General features: G+C 42.0%; 1 protein-coding gene across 1 annotated transcript; it reads left to right on the top strand.

The window, feature by feature from the left end:
• Nucleotides 1-6,249: 6,249 nt before the first annotated feature.
• On the top strand, nucleotides 6,250-14,779 carry sec11a (SEC11 homolog A, signal peptidase complex subunit). The gene is made up of 4 exons (XM_048593110.1): nucleotides 6,250-6,431; nucleotides 10,357-10,466; nucleotides 12,330-12,479; nucleotides 14,638-14,779. The coding sequence occupies exons 1-4, from the start codon at nucleotides 6,381-6,383 to the stop codon at nucleotides 14,759-14,761; spliced, it is 435 nt and encodes a 144-aa protein (XP_048449067.1). The 5' UTR covers nucleotides 6,250-6,380; the 3' UTR covers nucleotides 14,762-14,779.
• Nucleotides 14,780-15,605: the final 826 nt, after the last annotated feature.

Genomic DNA, 15,605 nt, shown 5'->3' with positions numbered 1-15,605 from the left:
TGCATTTCGTTTTTTAGATTTAGAATAGATTTTAGATTGTTTGGTTCCTATTTCCTTTTTTAAAAAACTAACTGAAAATTTAACCCTTAAGCGACTGAAACTGATTCAATCCCTTCCAACTGGAATTTTTCTTTGTTTCATAAAACAGAATGACATGGGGTTTCAACGTTATCAGAAAATGCAAAAATACATAATTCCTGCAAGGGGATAATGACTTCCCAATCCTTGTTGGGAAATATCTTAATTTGACCCCTCCCATCTGTCATTTCTAAATCCACCATTTGTTTTCTGTGTGAACAGTGGATTATATGGGGACAAGGAGAGTCTTGTTGCCTAGTCAATAACATCCCAGCCTCAGAGTCTGAAGCTTTCACTTAAGGCTGTGACATCCAAAGATGGTGCATTCAAATAGCAGTCAAACAGGTTCGGTAACAACTTGTAAATCCACAAAATGACAGATGTGTACTGGTGCAGAAGGAAGCCATTCAGCCCATCGTGCCTGCACTGGCTCAGTAATAGGCATCATTACCTAGTGACAATCTCCTCCTAGTTCCCTTCCCCTTGCAAGGTAGTTTTATCCAAAAAGTCATTTGATTTTGATTTATTTATTCTCACATGTATTTTGTTACAAAATGCAGTGAAAAGTGTTATATTGTGTCACCACTCTCCAGCACCATCTTACAACACAGAAAAATAAAACAAAACAAAGAATATAAAGGCAGAAAAATAAAGATGTGAAGAAAAAGTGTTCAACTTTACAGTCCTTCTTGTTCAGTGCTCCACCATGGGTCTGGGGGCCAGGCACAAGTCCCCTTCACTGCATCACCACCACTGGAACAAAAGGCATCGCACTTTGGCACCATCTTGCCTCCACTGACAACCTCACCACCTTGAGTCTTTGCTGCACCTCACCAAAGCAGATGCCACCAAGTACCACACCAACCCAAACTCGAATCACCCAAAGCCCCTCTTGAATGCCTCCCTTAAAACTATCACTATCACATTTCCAGGCAGTGCATTCCAAACCCTAACTACTCGCTGAGTGAAAAGGTTTCCCCTCATGTCACCTTTGCTTCTTTTGTTAATCACTTTAAATCTATACCCTCTTGCTCTTGTTCCTGTTCCTTTTACGAACAGGAACTCCTGTTCTCCTGATCTATTCTGTCCAGCCTGCTTATGATAGGGGATTTCAAAATCAAATCTCCTCTCAGTCGTCTTCTCTTCAAGAAGAACAATCCTTCAACTACCATCATCGCTGAAGCTCCTCATCCCTGGAACCATTCTAGTAAACTGCTTCTGCACTGTCTCGAATGCATTCACATCTTTCCATAAGGTGGTGCACAGAACTGCATACACTACTCCAGCTGAGATCTAACAAGTATCTTGTACAAGTTCAACATCACCTCTTTACTCCTATACTCTATTAATAAATCTAAGGATAGTGTATTTTTTATTTACCGCTTTCTCTACTCGTCCTGCTACTTTCAATGATCTGTGTGCATATATACCAGGTCTCCCTGTTCTTGCACCCATTCTTAGAATTGAGCCCTCATTTAGTTTCGTCCTTCATAATTCTTCCTGCCAAAACACACCACCCCACAATTCTCTGCACTGAAACTCATCTGCCCACTCTACCACCTTGTCTAAGTTCTTCTGGAGTCTTACACTGTCCTCCTCACAATTCACAATTCTTCCAAGTTTTGAGTCAACTGCAAACTTTGAAACTGTCCCCCGCACACCAAGAAATATGTCATTAATATACATCAGGAAGAGCTAATACCGAGCCCTGGGGAGCTCCATTCCAGTTTAAACAATACCCATTGACTATTCCCCCCTGTTTCCTATCACTGCCAGTGTTGTATCCATGTTACTACTGACAGGTTGTGAACTAAAACTATAATTTTGTCTGGAGTTTTCACAGCAGTTGAAAGGTTTGTATTAGGAAGAGAGATTGAGCAGTGGAAGCCTATACTCACTGGAGATTAGAGGAATGAGGGGAGATCTAATTGAGGTCTATAAGATGCTAAACAGGATTGACAAAGCAGACGTCAAAAGGAAGTTTCCTCTTGTGGACAATATAGAGTGAGAAGTCAGATTTTGGATGAGGAGGAAGCAGATTTAAAACAGATAAGGAGGAATTACTTGTCTCAGCGTCATGAATCTGTGGAATTCTCTACCTCAGAGTGTAGCAGATGCTGGGGCACTGAGTAAATTTAAGGAGGAGAGAGACAGGTTTAATTACTAACAGGTTTAAGGGTTATGGAGAGTGGGCAGGAAAGTAGAGTTGAGGCTTAGATGACATCAGCCATGATCGTATTAAATGGCAGGGCAGGGTTGAGAGGCCAAATAGCCGCCTCCTGTTCCATGTTCTTTGGAGTGTTATTAAGATAAAGATTGATGCTGAGCCAAACAAAGGGGTATTAATAAGGCCTCACAAATCACATGGCTGACAGTGAGGTGGAGAAGTGTAGGAAGTAAATCCCAAAGCTTGGGGCCCAGGGAGCAGAGGGCATGGCCCCGCCAATGGTGCAGAGATTAATGTAAGGAGAGCTCAAGAGGCTGGAAGTGGAGGAGTGCAGAGATCCAGGCAGAACGTAGGGATGGAGGATATTCCAGAGACAGTGAGGACCTGGTTTGTGGAGAGGTTTGAAACCAAGTGTTAGAATCTTGGAATTGCCCAGCTTTGATCAACAATATCATTCATTCATCACTGACAGAACCATCTTAAAAAAGATTAAGAAGCATTCCTGCCATCTAAACCTACAGGTCAGAGGAGGTTTGATTGGAAATGTGCATGAAAGATGGAGCTGTTTACAAAGTAACTGGTATTTACAATCTTAAAACTTCTTTTATTGGAATGGAATGTCAAAACTAAACTGAGCTGGAGGTAAAGGGATGGCAATGCAGGTGTCATTGGTCACCCAGCTCAGGATTCATGGTGGAGGCACGGAACAAAGATCAACTTCCTTCCAGTTTATCTTTTTATTTTTGAAATATTCAAATAACGACAGTTGAAGCTTTTCACTGTATTTTACTGTGTTGTTCATTGTAGAGTACAAGTGACAATAAATCATCCTTCATTCATTCATAAATCATCATTCAGGTAATGAAGAGCCTTTGCGAAACGCAATGGGATTTTCCTAAGAGATGCATTATTGTTCACATTCCAATGAAGCAGGAAGACAAGATCTTGAGGTAAAATGGACAACAAGCCCCAAACCTGAGGAAAGAAATCGCAGCACCTTCTGAATGAGGGTCTGTCAGAGGTGGAGTTTCCATTCCCTGAGGAATTAGCAGGGAATGTATTCCTGCTCCCTCCAGCTACCCCACACCCACTCAGTTCTCTGAGGAGGGGTTCATTGGCTGGGGATGGGGGTCTTACTCCTCACTCAGGGCTCCGTCTCACCTCAGAGAGCTGCCAGACAATCTGATCTGAAGTCTAGCTTTAGGAAAATCTGCTTACAAGACACTCATCAGGCCATGGCTGGAATACTGTGTGTAGTTTTTTCTCCTTATTGAAGGAATGATATACCGGCATTGGAGATAGTCCAGAGAAGGTTCACCCGACTGACCGCGAGTAGGGAGGGACTGTCTTATAAGGAGAGGTTGAGTAGGTTGGGCCTGTACTCAATGGAGTTTAGAAGAATGAGAGTTGACCTTATTAAAACATACACAATTCTTAGGGGGCTTGACTGGGTAGATGTGGAAAGGTTGTTTCCCCTTGGGGAAGTGTCTAAGACCAGAGGGCATCATTCTCAGAATAAGTAGACACCCATTTAAGACAGCGATGAGGAGGAATTTCTTTTCTCAGATGGTAGTGCATCTGTGGAATTCTTTCCTACAGAGGCTTGTTGCTGCTGGGTCATTCAGTATATTCAAGGCTGTGACAGACACATTTTTAATCAGTAAGGGGATTGGGGTTATGGGGAAAAGACACTAAAGTGGAGTTGATTATCACATGTCAACAGCACCCCACCTCCGCTCCTCCTCCACCATGGCTGGTGAATTATAAAAGTAGAAGATGACAGGAATTAGGAGCAGGAGTTGACCCTTTGTCAATAACATCATGGCTGATCTGGTTGTGCTCCCCATCCCAATTACCTACCTGGCCCTCCCTGTTGTCAATTAAAGACTATCGAACTCAGCCTCGAATAAGTTCAATGATGACCCCTGCTGTTCTCGGGGGAGAGAACTCCACAGGCTAAAGAAAAAAATGGCTTCAGCTCTGTCTAAATGACAGTCCTTTATTTTTAAACAGTGACCCCTAATTCTAGACTCCCAGACAAGAAGCAAATATCCTCTCCGCTTCCAGCTTGTTAATTTTCCTTGGGTTCTTATATATTTTAATGAGATCACCTCTCATCCTTCTGAACTCCAGTGAGCGCAGGCCCAATCTACTCAACTTTATCTCATAAGATAATCCCTTCATCCCAGGGAAACCATCTCATAAAGCTTCTCTGAGCTGTTTCCTATGGATATATCTCACCAGAATGACACATTTCAGCAGTCTTACCAGAGCAAGAATTCCCTACTTTAATACTCCACACCCCTGCTTGCAATAAAGGTCAACACTCCCCTTGCTTTCCTGATTACTTGCTGCACGCACATACTAATGTTTTGTGATTCATGTACATCCAGATCCCTCAGTACAGCAGCAACGGGCAGACTCTGCAACTTGTTCCCTGTGCTCAGATGTGGCTCGGACCTGCTGGGTCTATCCAGCATTTTCTACTTTCACTTCAGATTTTCTGCATTCCCTTTTGTTCAGATATTGAGACACACCAATTGGTTATAGAAGCAAATCGCAGGTTATTTCAACTCAAATCTGTATTCTGAGGTGCAAAATTGAATTAAACAAATGCATCAGCAAAGAGGGTTGTGAAAGTTGCTAACAATTTGATGTCCTTCAAAATAACAGAACATTCTGTTTATACTCTCTGTTTTGAGGAAGGGTCTCTGGACCTGAAATATTAAGTCAGATTTCTTTCCACAGATGCTGCCAGACCTGCTGAGCTTTTCCAGCAGTTTATGTTCCTGATTTTGTTTACACAGTCTGCCTTGTGTTACCTGCAGTGTCCAGTCCAGAATTTATACTCAATCAACATCACAAATGGTCATTGCCCTGTTGCTTATGGGAGCTTGCTGTGCTCAGTAGTGTTTGGCACTTTTCCTGCATTAGAATAGTGACTACACTTCAAAGAAATAGTTGAGATTAGGGCTAAAATGTTTCAAGATGTGGCAACAAGGTGTAGGGCTGGATGAACACAGTAGGCCAAGCAGCATCATAGGAGCAGAGAGGCTGACGTTTCAGGCCTAGACCCTTCATCAGAAAAGAGGGAGGGGAAGGGGGTTCTGAAATAAATAGGGAGAGAGTGGGAGGCGGATAGAAGATGGATAGAGGAGAGGAAACAAACAGGTCGAAGAGGCGGGGATGGGGCCAGTAAAGGTGAGTGTAGGTGGGGAGTTAGGAAGGGGATTGGTCAGTCCAGGGAGGACGGACAGGTCAAGGGGGTGGGATGAGGTTAGTCGGTAGGAGATGGAGGTGCGGCTTGAGGTGGGAGGAGGGGATAGGTGGGAGGAAGAACAGGTTAGGGAGGCAGGGACGAGCTGGACTGGTTTTGGGATGCGGTAGGGGGAGGGGAGATTTTGAAACTTGTGAAATCCACATTGATACCATTGGGCTGCAGGGTTCCCAAGCGGAATATGAGTTGCTGTTCCTGCAACCTTCGGGTGGCATCGTTGTGGCACTGCAGGAGGCCCAGGATGGACATGTCGTCTGAGGAATGGGAGGGGGAGTTGAAATGGTTCGCGACTGGGAGGTGTAGTTGTTTATTGCGAACCGAGCGTAGGTGTTCCGCAAAGCGGTCTCCGAGTCTCCGCTTGGTTTCCCCGATGTAGAGGTAGCCACTTGTGGAAAGTTCTTTATCAATCCAGGTTTTTATTTCCTACAGTGACAGATGTGTTGAACTTTGCAATCAACTGCAAGGTGAGGAAAATGAAAAAATATTTCTTTTGCATAGAAAAAGGGGATTTCAAGTTGCAACTTTTATACAAAATGATCTCAGCCATCTGCAAAGATGTTGCAAAAGCAAATTTTATCCTAAGAAGCCCATCCTGATGAATGAGTGACCTAAGGCCACTTGGCAGCTCTGGGCCAGTAAAACCTGGCAGTCACTCATTGGACAAGAGAGCTGGCTGCTGGAGAGGAGTGTACCTTTAAATCTCCCAGAAGGCAGTGCGGCGGCTTTCCTGGTGAGGCCTAGACTTCCGGTGGAGCCCGAGCTTCCGGTAGCTCGAGCGGCGGCGGTTGGAGGCTCCGTGTTTTTGTTCTCCTTCCCTTTCCCTCCCCCTTCACCCTGCCCCTGCCTCCGCTCGCAAAGATGATGTCGCTAGATTTTCTCAACGATGTGCGGCGGATGAACAAGCGGCAGGTGAGTTCCCTCCCACCCCGGGGCCGGAAAGTGGCGAGCGCCGCCAGAAAATCGCGCCCTGGATCCCACCCGCGGCTCCGATGAAATCAGGCCCCCTGCTCGACCTAGTCCCACCCATACTCCCACCAGTCCCTGGGAGTGGCCTCTGCATTTATATAGCTACTTTACCGTCCTGCACACACTCACCAGGTCCCAGCGGTGACCCCTGCATTTATATAGCGACTTTATCGTCCTGCACGCTACCGCTGGCTTTCACGCTGACCTCTGACTTCACTGACCTCCCACCAGCCTTCTGGCCAACCACTGCATTTGTATAGCAACTTTACAGTGCTTCACACACGCACTGGTTTCTGGAATGATCTCTGCTTTTATATAGCAACTTTTTCATTCTGTACGTTCCTGCTGGCTTCAGGGGCGGCCTCTGCATTTATATAGTGACTTTACCTTCCTGCACACTCCTCCTGGCTTCTGATTCTTATGCCCATCTATGGAACTCCAATGGTTCCTTGGTCAACCTCACCGCCCTACTACTTGTATTGCAGTTGCTGCCAACAAATCGCATCCTAGAGCGGCTGTAGCAATAGGCAGGTGCATGTTTGAGTCATATTTTGGAGTTTTGATTGATTTGGATCTTTGAGATACTTTAATTGCAAAACAAGTTGAGAGTTGGTTTTGAAATAAGCTTTGTGCTCCTGTCAAGGGAGGTGATGTTGGCAGGTCAGTACTGATTTGTCAAAAGGTCTCAGCATTTTTTTCACTAGTGTGGACTCAATGGGCTACATGGCCTCGTTCTTTGGTTCCAGTTGTCAAAACGCAATGTTGAGTGAACTTTTTTGTAGATTCATGTCCTGGATTATTATTATTCTGATGCTCTATCTCCACTGTAAATCAACTGAATTTTTAAAAATTTTCCTTGCATTGGTTGAGGGCACCACTGGCAAGTCTGATTTTTGTTGCCCAGCTCCCATTTCCCCAGGACTGAGTGACTTGCTTGGCCATTTTGAAGGGCAATTGTGAATCAATAATATTGTGGTTCTGGAGTTGCAATGTAGGCTAGATGAGGTACAGATGGCAGTTTTCCTTTTCTAGAGAGCATCTGTGAACCATATATCGTTTTTACAACAATATAGTAATTCTCATTCACCATTACTGAACCCAATTTTCAATTCCAGATTTATCAGCTAAATTTACATTCCAGTAATTTATGGTACGGGATTTGAACCATGTCCCCACAGTGTTATCCTGGGCCTTGGGATTACTGGTGACGTTACCATTATGCTGCATAATAAATACAAAGATCATAGTCAGAGAGGACTGCAGCACAGGCCGACTGACCCATTGAGTCTGCGCTGGTTGAAAACAATGCCTAAGTATTCTAATGGGGGAAAATAGATTTTGATACATAAAACGAGATAGGGTCCTGACCCAAAATGTCAACTTTCCTGCTCCTCTGCTGTCTGACCTGCTGTGTTCCTCCAACTCCACACTGTGTTGACTTTGATAATAGCGTTGTTGGTTATCCCACTTTCTATGCACAAATCTGACCAGAAATGTAGTAAGATATTCACCCCCCCGCCCCCGATCTGCTGGTTACTATTTCTGCTGGCCTAAGACATGGATAAATGCCTCACTGCAAGAGATCAACTTGTGCAGTTGTACATGGATAGTCCAAAGTATAGAGAGTGATCATTGCTGCTAAAATAGATCTTTGTTTCAGTGTGTACTGAATTCCTTGTTTGACCGTGAATATTGGAGCAAGTAATTATGTTTTGAGTACCACCTGGCTGGATTACGAAGGGAAATTTCTCTCGTTAGCAGCTGTCTAAGTGCAGGCTTTGAAAAGAAGCCAGAAATAAAAACGCAATCATTCAAGTGCTTAACAAAAATGTGTATTTGTACAAGTGGCTGCTACTTTCGAAATTTGATCTTTTTGCTATGGGTGAAATGGTCACACGTTTTGCCTGTTCTAAGTTACTGAGAATGTGTGATTGCTCTGAGTTAAACACATTTAGTGCACAGTTCAGGGCTGTGATCCAACCATGTTATGTTTATGTAAGTCATGCGCAGACCAGGCTGGGTAAGAGTGCTACGTTCCCTTTCCTGAAGGTTATTAGTGAACCAGATGAATCTTTACAACAATCTAGCTGCGTTTTAAAAGTATTTCTCATCTGGTAGCCCACCTACTAGCTTAAGTTGGACTTTTATACAGAGGCTAGTTTTTGATGCATGGAAGTGAGGCTAACAGCCATCTTATTATCTACGCAAAAACTGGACTGCAGTTACCATTGAGTGTACGTATGGAGTTGAATGTAAAAATCTCTAGAAGTTGTTGCCCCAAGATTAGTGCTGTGCGATTAGCTGTACAAAAATCACATCTTCCCTCTGACTGTCAATTCAAATGTATGAAATGGAGCAAAGTTCCTGTCCTAGCATCATGGATATGGACTTAATTCACCACATGAAGTTATTATCAAAGCATTCAGTCCAAAATCAGTTTAACAGCCCCATGTCTCAGTTACTGCAAACAACCTCTCTGGGACTAATAATTAACATTAACAAGTGAAGAGTCTGATTCCTTCAGCTTTTAATTATCAAAGAAGGTGTTTTTAATAAAACATTTTCTTTTGGATCAAGAAAGAAAGGGCCAACCTGTATTTCCTCCACTGTATCTGTTTGGGTTGAATTCTGATTCTGTCCTGCAGTTTCTGATGCAGACTCTGCGTTGCTCCTTAATATTTCTTTAATCTGGTTAAAGGAATGTGCACTTGCTTATTCTGTTCACAGGTCCCAGTGCCCTATAGGGGCACTGTGCCATCCACATGTTCTACCGACATATTGCTGAGCAAACAACCATAAAATTCTACAGTCATTCTCTGACCACTGGTTTGCTGTTTGTTTGATCACAGAAAATCTAGCCATAGTTTATTTTTCAACTCTTTGTTTTTTTGACTGGATTTCTTCAAATTTGATCTGTGTGCTGCCTCAATGAGACGTGGTTCCGTTTTATTAATCAGCTGTAAGTTCCTAGCTCAGGAAGTAATTTCTTCCTGTGATTTAAAATTGTCTTGCCTGTTCTAGTGTTGCAACCTAACACAGGGCTACTACAGGTTTTCCATAATGAGGGAACCCTAACCAGCTGATTCTGTACTGTAAGTGACATATTTTTTGATAGGCAAGTCTTCCTGAGCATGTCCCCTTTAATAGCACTTGAGCCAACACACTAAAGTCCATGTGTTCCCCCCACAAGAGTATTGTATCAATCATATGGTCTAACACTGCACAGGTGACAAATGTGTAGTACAAGTTTTAAATTAAAGGTGATTTGGAAGTAGTGATATGTTTGAACACCAGCTTAAATGCCATGTGACGTGATGCTACTTCAATAAATTATTAATCATTTATTTTGGAAAATACAATATTCTAGATAAGAAGTGAAACTTGGGGAGAAACTGAGAAATGTCATTACTGAGTTTCTGTTCTGTACTATCTTGCTGCACAATTGAGTGACGTTGGAGGAGTCATGGACCTGCTCTGCCTAAATTAGTGTGTGTTTGGGCAAAGTCTTACAGACTGTTTGTTTGTTAGACATTTGACTAAATATTAAATTTCAAACTTTTAACAAACAATTATCATGGGTTCTAAATTTTTTTTTGGTTATTACCTGAATCTAATTTGAACACAATTAATTTGGGTTTTTCCGTTGTTATTATTTTTATCTCTGCTCTTCAAAATTAGTCATGCACTGACTATTGGTGCTGTACCCTCTCCAGTTTCCACTGTGCCATTGGTGGTCTGTTTGCTTGGAAGGGTAGCGGTGATGACACAGGCAGTTTTCCAGGTGTGTTAAATATGAAAATTAGGTGCGAACTTGTGAATGGTCTTTGCAGAAATATTGGCTTGCTTAATGAATTGATTCTTGTCCCAGTTGTACTATCAGGTCTTGAATTTTGGTATGATCGTGTCTTCTGCACTGATGATCTGGAAAGGATTAATGGTTCTGACTGGAAGTGAAAGTCCGATTGTAGTTGTACTCAGGTAGGTGATAATCGGTTGTTCTTTCATTCATATATGAATTGTCGATGATTCTTCAAATCTCCAAACCTGTTAAAAGGGATGGTCTCCTTAATTCTGAGCATCGTTCCTCAGCATGCAGCCACCTCTATAACATGCCTGCAGAATCCAGCCTGACGTCTATCAAGAATGCAGTAGAAAATAGATCCCGTTAGGTTACAGGAATGTAGGTATAAAAATTCGGACATCAATTATGAATAGAATTGTGACATTGCATGTTTTTCAAATGGAGAGGGGCCTAACTGAATAGTTTCCAAAAGGTCATAACTGCCACTTGACTGGCTGCCCATTTTGCTGTAAGATGCTGCAAAATTGCATTGATCTGTAGGCTGAGACGAGATATTTTAACAGTCAAGCGTGAAGTGTTTCTTTTTCTTAAAAAAAAGTCCACATGCTTGCAGATTCACATTTAGATGTGCTTCATATCATATTTCAGCTTGGCTTAATCAATAGTACCCTTGGGTCAGAACATTGTGGTTGCAAGCCTCACTGTGGACAGATCATTTAGATATTGTTTCAATGCTCTGCTGTCTTCTACTTGAGACGTTACACAGTTCGTATAACTCTGGCATTAAGTTGCCGCCAATGTCTATGATTCAAAAAGTTGATTGCAAAGCACAGGTGATATGGCCATGTATAAATGCGAGTATCTTTCTTTCTTCTTAGCTGAGGCTCTGTTACTTTATTTTAAATACTGCACATATGCAGCAGTAACTGTTGCAGTACAGTGATTCTCAGTGCTGAATGCTGACGAATTTTTTGAGTGTACAAAATGTAATCTATGAATTAAATTATAAATTGACAATGGCCATATAAACATGGAAATAATGAACTATCATATTAACTTCCTACAATGATGTCTTAATAGAGTAGATATATGCCATTTCCCTTGATAATTAGCCTGGAAATGAATATTAATTGCTCTCTTTCCTTGAAAAATCACAATTTTGCTCCATTATTCAGTGTGGAGCTATAATTTTGAAACCTGTATCTTCTTCTGCCCAGGTTAGTAGTTAGAGTTCTTAAAGTTCTTGCAGTTTTGTGAATAATTTCAGGTTGCTGTTAAATACTGCTGAAGCCACGATTTACACTGAATAATGTACTAAACTATAGGGACTAAAGAAATCTCTGATTCAATTACCATTTTGTTAATAAGCCAAGTACAACTTAATGGTGCAAGTGGGATATGTATCTGATCTCAGCCACAGAAGGGCAGAATGAGCCTAAGTAAGCATGTAATAAATATTAATACAAAATGCAGGCTGTATTCTGTATAATAGGCACCCTCTGTGGAGAGAGAGAAAAACAGGGTTAATGGTTTCAGGTCAGTGAGTAAAGTACATCAATGTGAATTGCTGACTTGACAACTGCTCTCTAACCTGCTGTTTCTCTAGCATTTTCAGCTACTAAATATGTTTGACTCAATGAGCAAACTGTTTAAATGGCTAATGTATAATTTATACTAAGTGGTCAGTGTTGAAGAAGCAGTTGTATTTGAATAAACCACCAATCCTAATTAACTCAGTATGATTCTAAAATATTATTTGACAACAAACTGACAAATGGATTCTGGACCAGTGGATTTGCTTGTTGTAATCCAGTGACATTTACCAGCTGTGAGAGTCAGTGATGAGCCATTGGAGGAATTGACGTACTAATCTGGCAAGGCACTAAAGTGCTGCAAACGCTGGTGGGAGCTTTCTTGTAATGGGGATGAAAACAAGCTTTGAAATCTTGATTTCATCCCAGTATTCTGTAAAATGTCCCTTGCCTTTCTCAGCTGGAAAAGCAGCAACTGATAATCTGATATTATCTCTCTCGTTTCAGTGGGAGTATGGAACCTGCCTTCCACAGAGGTGACCTTCTGTTCCTGACCAACCGCATAGAAGATCCCATCCGAGTTGGTGAGATTGTGGTTTTCAGAATTGAAGGACGAGAAATTCCAATAGTACACAGAGTGCTGAAAATTCATGAGAAGTATGTTTCTATTCTGATAGCTTGTGAACAGGATGTCATTGTTTATAAGTGTTGTCTTACTTAAGCTAACACCTCTGGACAGCTTAGTGCAGAGCAGGATAGTTTGACTGTGGGTATATTTATCCTTCCTGCCTATTCCAAAGGAATTTTCCTGTCTGATGTTCATGGCACAATAACTAACTAATTAGAGATCTTTATCCCTTTCTCTTCCTGCTCTTTCTCCAATACGTCAATGTCTTTAGTGCTGCTTCCTATTCTTGTCTGGAATTGGAAAGATTTCATCAATTTTGCTTCCAATTTCTCCATCCTACTCCCTCTTCTGTCCCAGTCGGTCTGACTCTTCCCTTTGACTTCACTGTTTCCATTTCTGAGAATAGGTTGCCAGCCAATATCTACCAAAGCCCACACCCCTCAGTTACCTCAATTACACCACCTCACATTCTGCTTCCTGCAAGGATTCCATTTTCATTCTCCCAGTTTCTCTGTCACTGTCCTATCTGTTGTGATGATGCTACTTTTCATCAGGTTGCTGTAACATGATCTTTCTCTTCAACTGAACATTCCCCACCTATGGTAGTTGACAGGGTCCCCACCCTTTTCCCCTCCTTCCCAGAAGGATGTTAGGATTTCCCTTGTCCTTACTTTCCACCTACTACTCTGCATTCAAAATATCATCCTCCATTATTTCTGCTACCTCCAGCAATATGCCCCACCAACCGGGTAACCCCCCCCTCCAAACTGTCAGCATACTGCAGGGATTGTTCCCCATGATCCCCTCTTCCATAACTCCAGTGCTTTCTCACTCCCTCATAACACCTTACCATGCAATTCCAGAAGATGTACAACTTGCCTATTCACCACCTCCCTCCTCACTGTCCAAAGCCGCTCAAAATTCAGTCTTCTTTACATTGGGTATGACCAAAGGCAACTGACACTTTGCAGAACACCTCTGCTCTGTCTATGGGAATGACCCTGACCTCTCAGTTGCTTCCCATTTCAATAAACCACCTTACTCTCAGGCTAACATTTCTGTCCTACACTTGCTGCAGTGTTCCAACAAAGCACAATGCACGCTCCAGGAACAACACCTCATTTTCCTCTTGGGCACTTTCCAGCCTTGAGGTGAACATTTCTATAACTTCAGCAACTGACTGCACGTTGTCTGTTCTACATTTTACTTGCTATCCCCTCCATTGCCTTGTTTTCTTTCTGTCTTCTTTACTTCGCTCTTAATGAAGAGAACCCATTCTGTCCCTTTGCATCTTAACTTGCAACCATTTTTCTTTCACCACCATTAACAATTCCTTTGTCTTTTGCACTGGACCTCAACACCATCTATCCCCTTGCTCCTCCTTTGCCTCTTTCAAAATTTTCTTTTTAATAAAACATTTTCCAACACCTTTTCAATTTTGAAGAAGAGTCATTGCGGACTCAGAACTTTAACTCTGTTTCTGTGTCCACAGCTGCTGTTTCTCCAGCATTATCTGTGTTTGTTTGTTTGAGTTTATGTATGTTTTGTGGCAATATCGAATCTTGTGAAAATAGACCAACTTTACTTTTTATCTATCCTGTTCCAATTCTCTGTTGGAGTTTCTTTGGCTAAAGTCCCTGGATCAGTTTTTCTGCAGCTCAGTTTGGATGTGTCTTGGCTGCTTTATGCTAATTTCAAACAAAAATTTGAAGTTTTTCATTAAAAAATCGCTTGTGTTTTTTTTAACCATTCCTATCTTTGTGACCTCCCCTATAAAGGCCTATGCAGCTTTGAGTACTGCAGTCTGCCAATTGTATCCCCTTGCATATCACAAGTTTCCATCATCTTATCATTGGCAGCCATGCTTCAGCTGCTGGGGCCCTAAGCTCTGGAATTACTTCCCTGAACCTCTCTGCCCTTCTGTTTCTCCCTGCTCCTTTAAGATGCTGCATAAAACTGACCCGGTGCCAAAATGTCTTGTGTGGTTTAGTAGCAGACTTGTTTGATAACATTCTTGTGAAGTGCCTTGTAACATTAATCATCACATTAAAAATGCTATAAAGATGTAAGTTCTTTAGCCTAACCGACAGATTTTCAAAATTTCTATATCATACATCAAACATCTCCTAGGTTTTTTTGCAGATTGTGAAAACCATGTGACAAAACTCATATGTACTGTTGTTCTAGGGAAAATGGAGACATCAAGTTCTTGACGAAGGGTGACAACAATTCTGTTGATGACCGAGGCTTGTACAAACAGGGACAACACTGGCTAGAGAAGAAAGATGTAGTGGGACGTGCACGTGGGTGAGTTTCAGATTTGTTGAGTGGTTGTCTTGTGTTGATAGCAGTGCCACAGCAATGAGACTTCACTGCAGTGTACGAGCAAATGTGAATGGACAACCCACCATTCGTTTTGCAGATCTCAAAATTAAAAAAAACCTTTTTGTGCTTATAAATCACTTGAAGTACAGAACTGAGTATTGGTGATAAAGTTTTGAAGATTTTAGTTTGCATTCATCAGGACAATTCTCAAGAATGTCAGTGTTAAGGGGAAAAATGTTTTTTGTACTATATGAGAACAGCATGCTGACTGTTTGGCAGTTCGAGGATGACTGACGGTTAATTGCCATGTTCTGTTTAAATTAAACCCAGGGAGGTTGACTGATTATTCGAGACATTGTCCTGGGGAATGAACCAGAGAATGTATGTTATCTGTTTTATTTAGTTGAAACCGGCGCAATGTGTATGCATGCTTCTTCTGTCTACGAATGTCTGTCTGCATTTAGACCCGCACCCCTATTCCTTTCTTAAAGCTTCTCTGTTCTTTCATGATGAGTGCTAGATGAAAAGTTCCTCAGAATGTGTTTTCTCAGCAATCCTTTGTGCTTTTTCTGAAGATTTTAAATGTTGTCCGCAGGCAGACATGGGCAAATGTCGCTAATTTCATGTAGCTTGAGTCAAGTCCATCCTTTAGAAGGAATGGGTCAGGCTTTTGTAAAACAAGCAAAAGGTGGGAGGACCCCAAAGCAAGACAGAGATTGGAGAAATGTTATAAAACAGATATTTGCTAACAAGGCAAAGAATAGCACCCATGTGAACCCTCTATATATCTGAAACAATGCCATAGTGATGAAATGGCATGTAGCTGCTAC

This window comes from Rhincodon typus, unplaced genomic scaffold (assembly GCF_021869965.1).
Source record: "Rhincodon typus isolate 14 unplaced genomic scaffold, sRhiTyp1.1 hic_rhity00002338, whole genome shotgun sequence".
Taxonomy (NCBI): domain Eukaryota; kingdom Metazoa; phylum Chordata; class Chondrichthyes; order Orectolobiformes; family Rhincodontidae; genus Rhincodon; species Rhincodon typus.
This window is presented reverse-complemented; position numbering and strand designations above follow the sequence as displayed.